The sequence below is a fragment of the Odontesthes bonariensis genome, chromosome 4 (assembly GCF_027942865.1).
Source record: "Odontesthes bonariensis isolate fOdoBon6 chromosome 4, fOdoBon6.hap1, whole genome shotgun sequence".
Taxonomy (NCBI): domain Eukaryota; kingdom Metazoa; phylum Chordata; class Actinopteri; order Atheriniformes; family Atherinopsidae; genus Odontesthes; species Odontesthes bonariensis.
This window is the reverse complement of record NC_134509.1, coordinates 6587427-6602247: the sequence shown is the minus strand read 5'-3', so window position 1 is coordinate 6602247 and position 14821 is coordinate 6587427. Positions and strand designations below refer to the sequence as shown.

At 40.6% G+C, this 14821-nt stretch overlaps 1 protein-coding gene across 6 annotated transcripts in view; it reads right to left on the bottom strand.

Annotated features, from left to right (window-relative positions):
- Positions 1 to 14821, bottom strand: part of LOC142378314 (phospholipid phosphatase-related protein type 5-like) — a 48742-nt gene that overhangs the window by 3300 nt on the left and 30621 nt on the right. For all 6 annotated transcript variants that reach the window (XM_075462657.1, XM_075462655.1, XM_075462656.1 and 3 more), the window contains 3 exons: positions 2766 to 2886; positions 2128 to 2378; positions 91 to 267 (listed from right to left, as the gene is read on the bottom strand). In XM_075462657.1, coding sequence (XP_075318772.1) covers positions 91 to 267; positions 2128 to 2378; positions 2766 to 2886 — 549 coding nt within the window. The remainder of the gene's footprint in view (positions 1 to 90; positions 268 to 2127; positions 2379 to 2765; positions 2887 to 14821) is intronic.

Sequence of the window (14821 nt, the reverse complement as noted above, 5' to 3'; positions counted from 1 at the left end):
AAGGGCTCTGTAGTTTCATGTGTCATGCATTTCATGCATTATCCTATGCACTCTCCTTCCCCTCGTCACCCTCTCTTTGCTTCCTATTACCAGGAACGCAGCGATGGCCCCTCCCGTGATAAAGCCAGCCACGATGTCGTTCCAGTGGTTCCTGTGTTCAGTCACCCTCACTATTCCCACCAGCACAGCCAGAGACAGCAGCACCAGGCATATGGTGGGCTTCATCAGACGGGTTCCTTTGGTCCGGAACACCAAGGTCACATACATCTGAAAGACACAAACATATGTGAAATAAATGTATTCAAGAAAAATAATTAACAAACAAAAAAAACCCAAAAACAATGAGGCGGACCCGAATGGGTCCATTCAGCCACCTTGGACAGTACAAAGTGTGCTACGGCCTGACAGGCATCATAGTTTGAACATCTTTATCCAGCCACAAGAGGCCGCACTCTGCAGCGATTTCACAGCAGCCGAACGCTTAAGCAAAAAGGTGGTGAAGCGCCGTACTTTACTAGAACACAGGCTTCAGCTGCACTTCAATCACAATGAAATGTTTGTGTTGTCAGTTTTTTTTCCTTTTACATTAATGTGAAACCCAATTACTTTGCACGCGCCTGAACATATGTCGTCCCTCTGGGAATGAAAAGTTTTGCCAACTGGAGGTAAAGCCAAAAACAGGTGAAGGCCTAAAACTCCGCAGAGGGTTTGTGTTAAGATCAGGTGATAATTATTATTACTGCAGGTGTGTGTATATGCATCATCAAATGTGAAATAATTCTGAGGGGAATTATCTGAAATGCAATCGAGTGTTTGTGTGTTTGAATATGTATTTTAGAGTGAGCACAATTCTTAAAAGACTGCTTTACTGTACTGACAGCCCCCAGATTATGGTTAATCTATGTATTGTGGGAAAAACTGATTACTACTACTGAGCATCTATTACACTATGTGATTAAACAAATTATTTCCATTTCTTTAAAAACTCCTCGAATAGATTTAGCATTTTAAAGGAATTGAAAAAATGAACTAATCACTATTTAAACTTAGACCTCAGAGAGTGTATAGCCCACCGTACTGGCTCCTTGTGCAGCCCCACGGCTCTGGCTCTTGTCTCTTTTTACTGAAACATCTCAAAAAGCTGGTCATTCTTTTATGATTGGCTGGCATTGTTGAAGCTGGGGGGCAGCACACAATGCTTGTAAAACAGTGAGGAGGCTCTAAAAGCAAACTGTACAACACTGATTAAGAAGATTTCTTATTTTTGATCTTAAACGTGATTCAGAATGGGAGGGATGACGTAACAAACATCTGCCGGACATGTCAGGTAAATATCACACTCATTATCTGCGTTTTGAATTGAGTTTACAGTAAGCAGCTAATCTGCTGTCAGAAAATACTAAAGAGGACATAGTTGGTATAATATCATCATATATATTATATATATATATATTGGATAGCATGTCCAAGCACTGATGATTACTGCATTTATTGCTTGAGTATATTCAACTTTTCCACTGACAATAAAGACAATCTATTACTTTAAACATGTGGATCTCATCATTTGGGACTTTGGACTCATTAATATAAACATTCAACCTTGTAATGTGTAATATATATATGACAGAAACAAGTAATAATATTGTAGGTCCCCCTTAAACAAAATAAATTGAAAATAAATCTACTATTCAGACACTCAGAAATCAGCCAGGTGTAAAAACAAGTTGAAAGATAGAGAAGTTCCCTCCTTGATGTGAGAATCTACTTTGATTTTTGTTTTTATTTTCTGTCCTCTTGTCCTTTGATGATCCAATATGGCTTGATAAAATGTAACTGCCCGATTCATCTTTTATAGGTTGGGTTATGTATAGTATTCCCACCAACCACGTTTCTCACAAAATTGGCAACTCAAGTTTTATTCTTTGTAAATAAAACTGGTCCATAAAACGCTTGTAAATAATCCCGACTTTCCCAACTAATTATTTTATGTTTATATCAAATATTCTTACGAAAAAGTAGTTTCACACGTTCCAGTTTGGCTTGACCAATGAAACGGTCGAGCGTCAACATACACAATGTGCACACGGGTCTCCCTTCGCCCATTCCCACGTCAAAAGATCTTCCTACCACTGTGTAGACAGCTGAATAAAAACTGAGTGCCGCATCTTTGGAGGGGAAGGATTTGCGGGCGGACACCACCAGGTACGGGTGTCCCGTGCAGGCTCGGTGCTCTGTGATGTACTGCAGAGGAGAATGGCAGCCCAAAGCTGTGTAATTTGGCTTGCATGTGGACAGGAAGTGAGGCGTCTGGTTTCCTGTCACCACTTGTCCGGCATTGGCAAAAATAGTGGTAGTGAAGAGACCAAAGGAGTAGACACCTGAGTGAAAAAAAAAAAAGAGGGCATGAGTAAAGAGTAAACTCAAGATACACTTATTTATTTATAGTGGAATTCATTTGTTATTCATGAGTGTTATCTGTGTGGTATTTAAAGGCCAGACGGGCACAGCTCTGCTTTTAGGCATTGTGAATTCACTCTACTACACTGAGATGCTAAAAAAGATTACACTGTGTCAACATTAAAAGAAGAGCAATGAAAATTGGTCCACAGGAGACCCACTCTGAGGATAAGGGCTCCTTTTGTGTAGCCCACATACTCTGTGACAGAGGAGTGGTGCTGTAAGTCTTAATGAGCCTTGGACCCAGAGTACAGAGGCTCTCATAAGTCAAAGCTGAAGAACTTCTGATCTTCAGCACTATGACTGACCCAGAAAACGTACGATCCTACGGAGGAGAGGGTTGAAATAACAGCAGTCAGCGGTCACTATGGTCTTCTCCTGAGCTCCTTCTGTCTTCACAAAGAAACTGGTCACTTCCCCGATCAGTATCTGGCGATACACAAAGAGACGAAAGAGAGACACAAACATTTTTGTCAAACAGAGAGCTGAAACTGCATGGATAAGGGCTGATCAGCTTCAATGAATATTCTGCCAGTTAAATATGGCGCACAGCAAAATTATTCATGTGTTCCTCCCTCAGCCGGGCAGTGATTGCAATTTCCCCCACCACTCGCTTGATTTTATGCTGCTTTATGAAACCAGTGGGACTTTTTTTTTACCTGGATGTCTCAGAGACCTCTGATCTTTCCACTTTACCTTCTTTTTTGTAAGAATTGTACTGCAGCTCCATAAAACCTCAGTTATGCTCAGTCATGTGAAGCAAGTTAATGACCTCAACAATAAGCATTTGGTTCCCCAAGTTAACATCAAACACATCTTCTACTATTTTGATTAAATATTTGAAATGTTTAAAGTTTTAGCTCACTGTTATCACACTCATAATACCTCAATATTTATACAATCAAAGCCTATGCTCAGTCTGAGGAATTCGACCCTGATTTCTTTTGACAGGGGAATAAATTGACTGAGGACCATACTACGTGTACCTGGACAGCATGACTGTTGGCTTGTGGAATTTGTCTCATCGGGGGTCCCAGGCTGACAGAAGCATGGATAAATGTAGGTTACATGTTCATCAAATATGCATGGCTCAGAGTAATGAGTGGGATGATGCTAATGCCGCACAGCTCCTCGTCCTCAGTGTGTCAGATGAAGGCAACACAGGCACTGATACCATGAACTAAGAGCCATCAGTGGAGGGTTCATTTGGAGTCTTGGTGCACGGGTGTCAGCTAAACTTATGTCTTTGGTGTTTCTGATGTGACCTCAGTGATATACGACGCTGAGGGTTTTTTTTGTATCAGGCAGAGTGGTTTGGGGATTTCTAATAATGCCACTCACAGATCTGATGTATCTGCAGAACTGTATTTATTTCAGGATCACACTATTGAATTCTTGCAATTGAGAAACCTTAATCATGACTCATGATAACATGATTCACAAGGTTACAGTCCTCAGACCTTCATGAAACAAATCCTCATAGATAATGTGTTCTCTTCGCTGATTTCACTTCTCATTCATTTTTCCCAGCAGTCCTAATGTTTAGAACAACTGCCGATAGCCTGACAGCAATAACACCCCCCCAGAAGATGATATAACATTGGCTGCCGTCCAGATGCAATGATGAAGAAGCCGCCACTTACGTGGAAATTTTCTTTCAGTGGTAGCTCAACATCTGATGGAATTTGCAGTAAACTTTTGAAATGTTCTTTCACAGATGAACAACAACATATGACGTATGACACTATCATTATCTAGATAATAAAAACTAAACTAAAATGTAGAAGAAGTGTGACAAAAAACAAAGTACACTCTTAAACCTTGTTCACACCACAAGAGTTCAAGCCCGATTTTAATGTCCCAGACAAATGTTGGAGGTGGTAGACAAAATTCTACGGTTAAATCGGCGGTTTAAATGGCGGCCATTGATCGCTATGTGTGAAAGCTCAAAAGACACGTCCCGACCGCCCACTGAACATCTAGCTTGATATTGCGGAGCAGACGGTGGTGAGCCATCAGAGAGGAACTTCAGCCAGTGAGAGTGCATGAGGCAACATCAGGGGTCAAGCTGGAGGAGGAAAGTAAACAGACATACAACAATATGAAGGAAAGCCTGATGAAGAGACGCCGGTCACGTGCATGTTATAACCCTCTTGAATGTCTCAGGAGTTACTTGTGTGAAATGAGGACGGAGAGAATAGGGAGGAAAACGAAATGCAGCAGACAGCAGCACTGATGATGAGGACAGTAGCTGGCAGCCAAAAAGACACAAAGACTTGGACAGTGTTGATGACATTTACTGTGACACTGAAATTACAGATTAAAGAAAAAAAAAAAAAGATGTGTCACAAAATGATTAAACTAACAGTGCCTCATGTTAAACTTGCCAAGACAGCCCCAGAACTTGTCTATTAAGTGAGAACACACTCACACACACGCACAAAACAATGAAATAGATTTTTTTTTATGAGAGCAACTCATGGAATTCTTCCTACATTAGTGTTTTAAATAAAAAATAAAAATAAAAATCAAGAAAAATTCATACAATGCAAGACCTCTAAAGCAGAGGTCTTCAACAGGGAGTCCACGGAGGTACTGCAGGGGGGTCGCGAAATCTTTGTTTGATTAGAAGATTTTTATTATTATTTTTTTTTTTCAAACAGTTTCTTCTCACAAATTGTGTACAAATGTGTGCCATCCACAGATGGTTTGAGGATTCATTGTCCCATCTACATGCATGTTTAAAGTTAAAATCTGTGGATTATTTGAATAGCTCAGTGTTGTATGCAAGATGTTTGTTTATAAATGGCAGTGGCACGGCCACCCTGTACCTTGCACACGTTTAATATAAAAAAATTTATATATTAACCAGTGTATTATTTGAATAGCTTAGTATTGAATGTACAATAACAGAGTAGCTATGTTTATACACGGCACTACGCCCCGTTAAATATAAAACACAATTGTATGCCATATAAATAGTAGAAGACCCCTGCTCTAAAGCATAACTTCTAAGAGGAATGGGCGTGTAACCAGCATGACTGCTGCGGCCACAGACCCGATGAAAAGAATCTCTGAGGAAAGAGCAATCTGTCACATCATACTATGATTAAACACCATGGAGCCAGTAATTCTTCACGATTCCTTGAATGCAACATTTACAAAAGACTCTAATTCAGAGGGCCTAAACGGCATGAAGGAAGACAGTGGGACGGGCATTTGTGATGTGCATGTCTGCACGCGTCTGTGAATAAAATAGAAGCTGCTGGTGTCAAAGGCTTGTTAAAACATGGATTTGAGGTTTACATTATTAATTTTATGGTGTGACAGCCACTTCAGCGCAGTTCATTGCTTCAGAAAGTGTGTTGAATCATATAATGGAGTGGCTCCCGGTAACTAAACGGTTTTTTTTGTTTTTTTTTCCTGCCTTGATCTCTCCCTGTTTCTCACCATCATTACTGAACAGGCTGTCATGTCCACTCCTTTATCGCTACATTCCTCAGCCAAGCTACCCTCGAGCTAACAGTTCACGTCAACATTCAGTGGTTATCCAGCAGAATTGTCATACATTTCCTGATGATTCCCAGAGCAGCCACTTTAATCCCAATAAAAGGTTTGGAAAAGAAATGAAATGAAGTTACAGTTAATTCTCCCTGAAGTTTCTGTACAGTAGTTGGTTATTCATCCAATGAATACACAAAATGATCTTACTCTCCGTGTTTACAAGGCAAGCAGATATTGAGTGAAAGCTTTCATCGCAAATCTGTAATATGCCAGCATATATTTTCTGCAACTGGTACCAACCATTTGCTCTAAACTAATTGCCTCAATGTTTGTGCAAGTGAGTTGTTGCCTCAAGCCAGGGAGGTAAGGCATCTCTGGGTCTTGTTCACAAGGGGGAGAACAGGCAGACAGGGGCAGTGTCTGCAGGGATGCGGACGCTGTACCGGTGTGTCATGGTGAAGAGAGCTGCCCTGAAAGGGGAAACTGTCAATTCACCAGATGATCTACATTTTAGTCCCCCCTATGGTCATGAGCTGTAGGTGGTGACAGAAGGAACGAGATTACGAATGCTCGTGACAGAAATGAGCTGCTTCTGAATTAATGGCTGGCGACACCCTTAGAGATAAGATAAGGAACTCTGTCATCCAGTGAGTGCTCAGAACAGAGTCCGCATCATAAGGAGTCGGCTGAGGTGTTTCGGTCATGTCATAAAGGGAGGAGGCTTAGGGGTGAATCAGGACAGGCAGGAGAGAGATTACCTCTCTGGGAACACCCCAGTAGAGATGGGGAGGTGGCTGGGTGGAAGGAAGTCTGGAGAGCTCTGCTCAGACTGTGGTACCTCACAAGCAACAGAAAATTGTACAATGGCCACTCACATTAACTCCAAAAGTAACATTGATGCCATAAGTGGTACATGAGACTCGTTGACGACTTTTGCTGGATACAAGTCAGCAGATAAGAGAAGGAAGTAGCAGCTCTTACCACCACCCACACTAACAGGATTTCTCCAGAACTTTAACTGCTGGTTGACTGGTTCTTCCTGAGATTTTATTGGGAACAATTGTGGAAAATCTGCACCAGAAGTCCAGAGCAAATGATGCGAACATTTGCATTTTTACAGCAGTCTATGTGTGAAAGCAGCTTAAGTCTAAAAATTTAGTGTACCACATGGGACAGAATCCTTCTCGGTGAAAGTCTTTTGATGTAACCGCTTTGAAGGTTTTTGAATATGAAATCAAAAACAATACTGTTAAATAAAACTGAGCATTTAGCAGCTAAAGAGCCAAACTTTTTCCTCAGTAATTAGTGGAGACTAAACCACAGCTAAGCAAGAGGGAATTGTGGATTTACAGTAATTTCTTCAAACAAATGCCAATGATCCTTTTTATCTAGCAGCTAAATAGTCTACTTAAAAAGGAAATAAGAAGTTTATCACTAAACGTACATGTTTCTTATTACTTACAGCCTTTAGACCAAACATGTTAACTCAACTCTAGGTCTGAGAGTTTATGGTAACATGCAACTGTTCAGAAGTGATGTGTAAGTGTGGTAATAAAAATTTACTTTGAATTCTGACCTGGAATGAGATCAAATTATTGATTATGCAGAGAAAAAAATATGCTTTAAAATGAAACCTGACGCTCACCAGTGAGCATTGGAGCCCTCTGTGCACCTGCTTTCATTCCAACATGAACTCTTTAACAGCAACAGATTGCATTATCTTTTTTTTTTTTAAGTCATTGTTTCAAACAATAAATACATGACTAAAAAGAAACAAAGACAAGCAAGTAAAACTAAAGAACAAAGAAAAGAGAGGATACTCAAATTCACAGCCGCCAAACGATACGCCAACACAACGCAAAGAGAGGCCTGCCTTAAAGGTCGTACGGTATAATCTTCTTAAAATGAAAAGAAGGCTAAACAGAAATAAATAAGCAGCATGTGGGTGAGTTTGGCTGTAAGTGCGAAAAAAAGCTAAGGCACACGTACAGATTTGACAGCAGGACACTGAGATTGGAAAACAAGTCTCAGGTTTGTATATGAGCATGGGACAGAACAGCATTCAGAAAGGCTATAATGGAGACGAGGACAGTGGACTAATTTGAGAGTGAATGGTTCACACTTACACTGTAAAAGGCGACACGGTCTTGTTTTGTTGTTTGTTTTGGTTCAAAATGTTCAGAAAGATTGTTTCTCATCAACAAATCCTACACTGATCAACCATAAAATGAATACTGCTGACAGGTAAAGTGAGTGACATGGCTCGAATTCTTACAACACAATGTTCTGCTGGGAAAACCTGCATCCTGGCATTCACAGATTTACTTCCACTCTCGTCCCACACCTGAACTTTCTACAGACCAGTCACCCCCTTCTCATATGGCAACAAAAGTCCCTCACGGTGGCAGAATCCCCCAGAAGGGATCAAAGAACGGATTCCACCTGGCCTCAAAACTCCCATGTACCAGTCTGATGGGATCTGATGACATCTGTGGGAGGTGAGCTCAGTCCACAAAGACCCCATCACACAACACCACAGGGTACAACGTCTTCACCCCAGATACTCCGGGATACCCTGAGAGGTCCTTGACTGGTCAGATCTACACAATAATAGGCATTTGGTGCGTAAATGTATGTAAATGTAAAATACTTTAACATCCACTGTTAATGAGTAAATTGCACTGGTGCATCCTGTTATCAGCACAACGTTTCGCTGTCAGCTTGATATCACAACAAGCAGCTTGTGTGGCAGTGTGGGAGATTATTTTTATCCCTCAATTGCTTCTTTCCTCACATCTAACCACATCTAAATTGACTATTTGCTCTGTTGTTACAATTATTGTCATTATCATTCAAATTACAAACGTGAGTGTGTGTGTGCTGAACAGTAGAAGCTGATAGTAAGAGTTTTTGTCAGTATAGGAGCAGCCCTGGAATCTTTTAAGCGCAACCGCTCATCTCTGACAAGTATATAGATAAGTTGAAAGGACATTCGGGGGAAACAGGTTGCACAGGAGGTTCCGTGGGTCTTAATTGGCTCTCTTTGATTTTCTACCTTTCGTGACACAATGACAGTTCATTGTAGGATGTGCTTTTGCCTTTGAGCTTTACTCCAAACAGTTAGTAAGGAGGTTGTGTGGAGGGCTGGGATCAAAAAGAAAAGAAAACAGAAGAAAAAGTGAAAATAAAAAGTAAGAGTTACTGTCAGTATGCCTGTGTACTATAGTGAGAACAGAGCAGTCAACAGGGAACTAATGATGAGCTTCAAACATTCAGAGAGGAACTGAAAACAGATTTTCTTTTAACAATCAACGTACCTGGATGTTCAGTGAGCTGTTGCTTTCAATTTGCAGCTCTGACACAAAGATAGATCACACACATGCAGAAATGTACAGTGACAAACAGGCATTCATATAAAACAAAGAGATCCCCTCTTTCACTCTGTCTTTGTAAAGCACAAAAATACACATCAATGAACTATGAGTAATACGAGCAATCATGATCAAACGGTGTGGCATTAAAAGCCGGTTTGACATCACAGATTATAAAAAGCAAGTTAATCTTATGGGTGTGGAAATGCAGGTTAGCGTAGCTGTTCTTTTCCTTATTTTCTGTTGCAGATTTTTCATCGTTTGCTTCTGGGGATATTGTGAGAGAAGAGTTCATTTAGCTATGCATTTATGGTAAATCGAATCTGGTAAAGTGTTAAATTCCTAATAGGTTTTTGGTCTGCACAGATATAATATGTGTTTTAGTGGAAATTATTTTCACTTAACCACCTACTAGAAATGATGTAATGCTGAAGGCAGCCCTAAGTAGCTATTGTGAAAAGAAATGGAGGAAAGCTTCCGGCGGATTTCACTGAATCTGCATAAAGCTTCTGCAAATATCACATGACATCTGTTGACTCTGGAAGCCCAGTGTTCTACTTTGAACACACACACAAACATACACAGGCAGCCTCCATATACTCTCGTGGTGGTAACCATGACAATGTAACTGCTTCAGCTTCAACATCACCCACACTCTTTCCATCCATCTCCTCCACACTCTCACCCTGCTTTTGCTCCGTTTTGTAGGGCAGCTTTCCCTGCTCTTTGTAGAGCAGAAACTGGGCTAGAATAACATCTCCTTCCTTTTTTACATTCTCCTTCTCTCATACAAATATAAACCGTCCTCTCTTGCCTCTCTTCCCTGCTATCTGGAATAATTTTTCACAGTTCAAATCCTGTTACACTCAGTATGGTTTTATCTACAGTTTGAGGTGTGACCCCAATATTCTTCTTTCCTCATTTCTTTTCTTGTCTCTTCGCATTTTCCTCCCCATACTCAAGCAGTACCCTCTCTGTCCTTATCCTACTTATACTCCATTTGTCACCATCACCGCCTCCTTATGTATTATTTCTCATTATAAGCTGTGTTTCTTTCCATCTGAGGGATCCTGGATCAGTGTGGGAGGAGATCAGTCAGCTAATCTTCCACAGTGTGAGTGTATAGCAGGATTAGGGTTCTCATCTATGGGTTAGAGCATATCTTTACAGACTATCACAGTGGGAAAAGATAGCTGGTCAGTGGTATCAACATGGGGCTGCGAGCCCTGCTGTCTTCATCTCTGTCCTCTACGCAGCGTGACTGGCAGCGACAGGGTAAAGCTGTGATTATCCCTTATTATCCCTGTCCCTCTTTTTACAGCTTCGTCTCATAAGCATCACGTTTGCTGAAGTACTGATCCGCCCGTCTGCCTCCTTCTGGATATCTGATTATCTCAGTCTTTATTTTGAAACATGACATTAAAGAAGAAACAGAGACAGAAATATACAAACAGAGAGTGGGGGCCTGATAATGTGATGGCTTCTAACTGGACAAATTATACCTGTAGCCCATACATTTTTGTGGAGGATTTTCGTGAGAGCGGGTCAACAAAATTAGTTTAAATATAGTTGGCTTTGTTGGAAATGAATTTTTTTTCATATTGACTTCAAAACAGGCAAAAGTTAATGTCATTAACTTATTTTCTTGTCATCCCTGCAAAGCCAGACCCTGGCACCTCCTAACCCTTGAGCAACGCTCCCACCTCTTCCTTCTGTCTTTTCAGTCTCTACCTGCCAACAGTGCACCTGGCCCTCATGCTTCTGCTGAGCTCCCAAAGTGTGCAACCCATTTCCCACAGCTACTGACCTCATTATTGCTTATATCTATAGTGTACTTGCCTGGACTCAGTAAGTTTCATTGTAATCCAACCTGACTCTGACCTGAGTTTCAGCTCAATGTAACTGTCCATTTTTAAAGTTTTTGAAAGTGCAACAAAGACTTTAATGAGTCATTTCTAAATTCCTTGAATAATCTATCATGAATCTATCATCATATAGGGAGAATTATACAAATTCCTTCCAATCTTTCTTTAAGGAACTTTGTATTGAAAAAATACAGATTTTCTCTCACATTTTTCGTTAAACTGAATTTTTTCCACCAACTTCACCCCTTTAAAACACAAAATTTAGCAGAGTCTACATTTGTAACAAATCATGATTACATTTACATCTTGACATCACCTGTTTGAAATAAATGTTTTGTTCTTTTTGTCATTACTATAATGTTTTACAGGAAGACTACTAAACTGGCATCCTGAGAACATGCACAGGGCCCAAGGAGTAAAGGGGGCCTCCTATAGTCCAACAAATACAACATACTGTAGTCTGCGTATAAAAAACAAGCAAACTGAGATGCAAAAGAGATGCATATGAAGAAATGTTAGAGATTCCAACTTCAACATATTTTTGAGGCTGTAAAATTTTTAATTCACTATTCATTGGTTGGAAATCACTCAAGATACCGTGTATTGTTTAGTCGTCTAATCACCCTAAAGGCTCAGCGCTGACACAGAGAAGATATTTTTTGAATTTCCAAATGTCATGAACTTCAAAAAAAGCAAAAAAACAACAGGGCTGAGGACTACCATGGTCCTCCACCACTATACTATTTACTGAAGCAGTACCGGGTTAAAAATAAAAAAACTTGTCCAAACGCATCAAATCTATGTTAACCGACAGAATCACATCATGCTCGAGGATTCAAAACTCACAATTCTTGTCCCTCTGCTGTCAGTGTGCACGCAGATCAGAGATCCTTGTGACAGTGATAGAAAGTTTTCCCGCTGAGATGCAACAGAACCATGTGCATGGTGCTTTTGTTACTGTGAATGTGAATTTTGTTTGTCAGGACACTGAGGCTTTAAACCAGAAGCCATTCTGGAGGGGAAAAGTATTCCACCTCAAAATAGACATTTGTGGCATAGATATCTTGACTGTTTTCCCGTTCCATCTTTCTGCTGCGTGGGGATCATGTCAGTGAGCAAATAGAGCCTCACATATCCAAGCCCACACGCCATCGTCAGCCCAACCCACCCCCCTCCTCCCACCCTTCTCAGTCCCTTGCCCACTTTTTTAGCATTTTTTCCCATCGTTGTCATCGATGGAGTTGGGCTCAGAACTGGTTGTTTAGTCACATTTTATATGACCACAAAGTAACAAAAGGCAAAGAACATACAAAGCAAATGTGTAAAAAGCAGAACGACCAAAATATGAGAGAAACAAATCACGAAGAGAAGCAAAATGACTACAAAGACACGCGAAATTGAGACAGTGAGACAAAAAAAAAACTGACAGAAAATATAAAACAGTCATTTACGAAATATAACGAAAGTAAATAAATCAAACCTGGGACACAAACTGACTATGAAGAGACAAACAGTGGCAACAAATAAATAAAAAAAGTGATGTAAAAACTATGAGAGACACAAAGCGAACACTGATTGCGTTTGCCTTGTTCGTGCTTGTTTATGCCCCTTTCATTTGAGAAGCTAAGTCCTCTTAGATGGACGGGGTGCCATTTAGAACCTGTCTATGAGTGCCAGGAACTTGCTGAAAATTGGGGGAGAGAGAATGTCATCTACAATAAGGGAGTTTACACATCACCATTCAGTTCACATCTAAATCACTTTTGGCTTCTTCCTCTCCTCAACATTCTTCCTCAAGAGCAATTCCCAAAGACTCTGATCCTCTTGCAATCCTTTGTTTGGGAAAGAAAATGATGGAGGAGTTTTAATGCGACTCTTAGATCTTTTCCCCCTGCTCCTCTCAATGCTCTCTGCTGTGTGTGCCTCCAATATTTACGATGGATTGTTCTGAGGCTCAGCTACATGCAAACTTCTGATTCATTTGCATATAGGCATACGCAGATGTCTGTGTAGGGGTCTGAGTTTCTATTTAAAGCAATACTATGTAACATTTCTACCTTAAAATAACAGCTTGAAAAAAATTGTGCGGCTAGAATGAGTTTTAATATTACGATTGGCCTGTCTCCTATGCCCTTCGGGGGTCTGAGTTGGAAAAACTGCGCTTTGTAACTTTGCTGGAGCGGCCCGGTAGCGGCCCGGGAGCTGAGCGGAAGTACTTTGACTTGCTTTCTGGCACACCCACCGCAAAAACAAATAGACCCCTCTCACGCTCCCAGGTACATTTGATTATTCTTACCTTCTCGGTCGACATAGCTTGCACCTTCTGACTCCTCGCCGGTTCGTCAACAAACGTGAAAAGTGAAAGTGAAAGGGTGTTGTATTTACGACAGTGTAACCGTACATTACCTCCAAGCCTGTAGGGGGAGCTCCAGAGTGGGCTTTTTGAGAAGTTACATTGTATCGCTTTAAGCACGTGTATGCACTTTTCAAGGGTGTTTGATAGAATACAGATAATAATTGCAGTCAACTCAAAATGTCAGTGTAGGAAGATGCATCCGAGTTCCAGCTTGTCACTATATATGAGGACGCTACTGTAGCATTACTTTACAGTGTGTGATTAGAAATGTTCGTGCGCGTGTGTGCATGAAAGATGTCTTTTGTGCTGGTTGTCATGGATGACAATTCTGATTACAATAACAAAAGAAGGTAAATTTAGAGTAGAGAAAGGCATTAAATGAGAACAGGAAAAAGCCTGGATTTTTCTGAACAACATAATTTGTTAACATTACCATAACAATGGTGCTGTCAGGGAGCACGATGAGAGCCAGTTCAGTACATGAGCGCTCACCTACTGTACAGCCACCCACTATTTAAATCTGCATCTTTGTGCTACTGTCTTCATAGTAGAGTGGGAAACCAATTTCAACATCCACAACTGTTTATAACACAGAAAGAAGGGTGTTTCCGGCTACAGGCTGGGCTGACATTTCCATCCTGTTTCTGAGGTCTGATCGAGACGAGTGGATCGGCTGTTTCTGCTGCACATAACCGCAGCGGGCAGGTCAGTTTGGTGGTTACTTATGTGTCTCTGGAATACTTTTTGGTCACGGTTAGAGCAGGGTGACAGCATATCTGTAGACTTTTGAACATAAATGAGCAATTCATGATTAATTGTACTTGCAGTGATGTGCAAAAGATTCAACTACTATTGATTTCTTTATATTTTGTTCCCAAGGGGCAAAAGTGGTGTTGAACAACAAGTTTTTCTTTGGACATTGGCTGCTTTTTCCCTTATTTTCAGTCCAGTCCTTATATCATATCATTTTCAGAGGAATGCGTTGTCTTGTTGGTTAAGCCACTGAATACTGACCTATGTAGAAATCAAAGCATAAAAGGAACCTAACTCAATGCATTGACCAGTTTTGTGTCTACATATAACAGAGAAAAGAACCAAAGAACCCATTTTGAATTGTATCTTTAGGTATTTTGTAGATACTTTCAGCATGTTGCACTTACACTTAATGAGTTTCTATTAAAAATGCCAAAGATAACAGTTTGACAGACATATAATGGTATTTTTGCACCAACAAGGTGATTCCAAAAGAGGAATTAGCTGAGAACTTG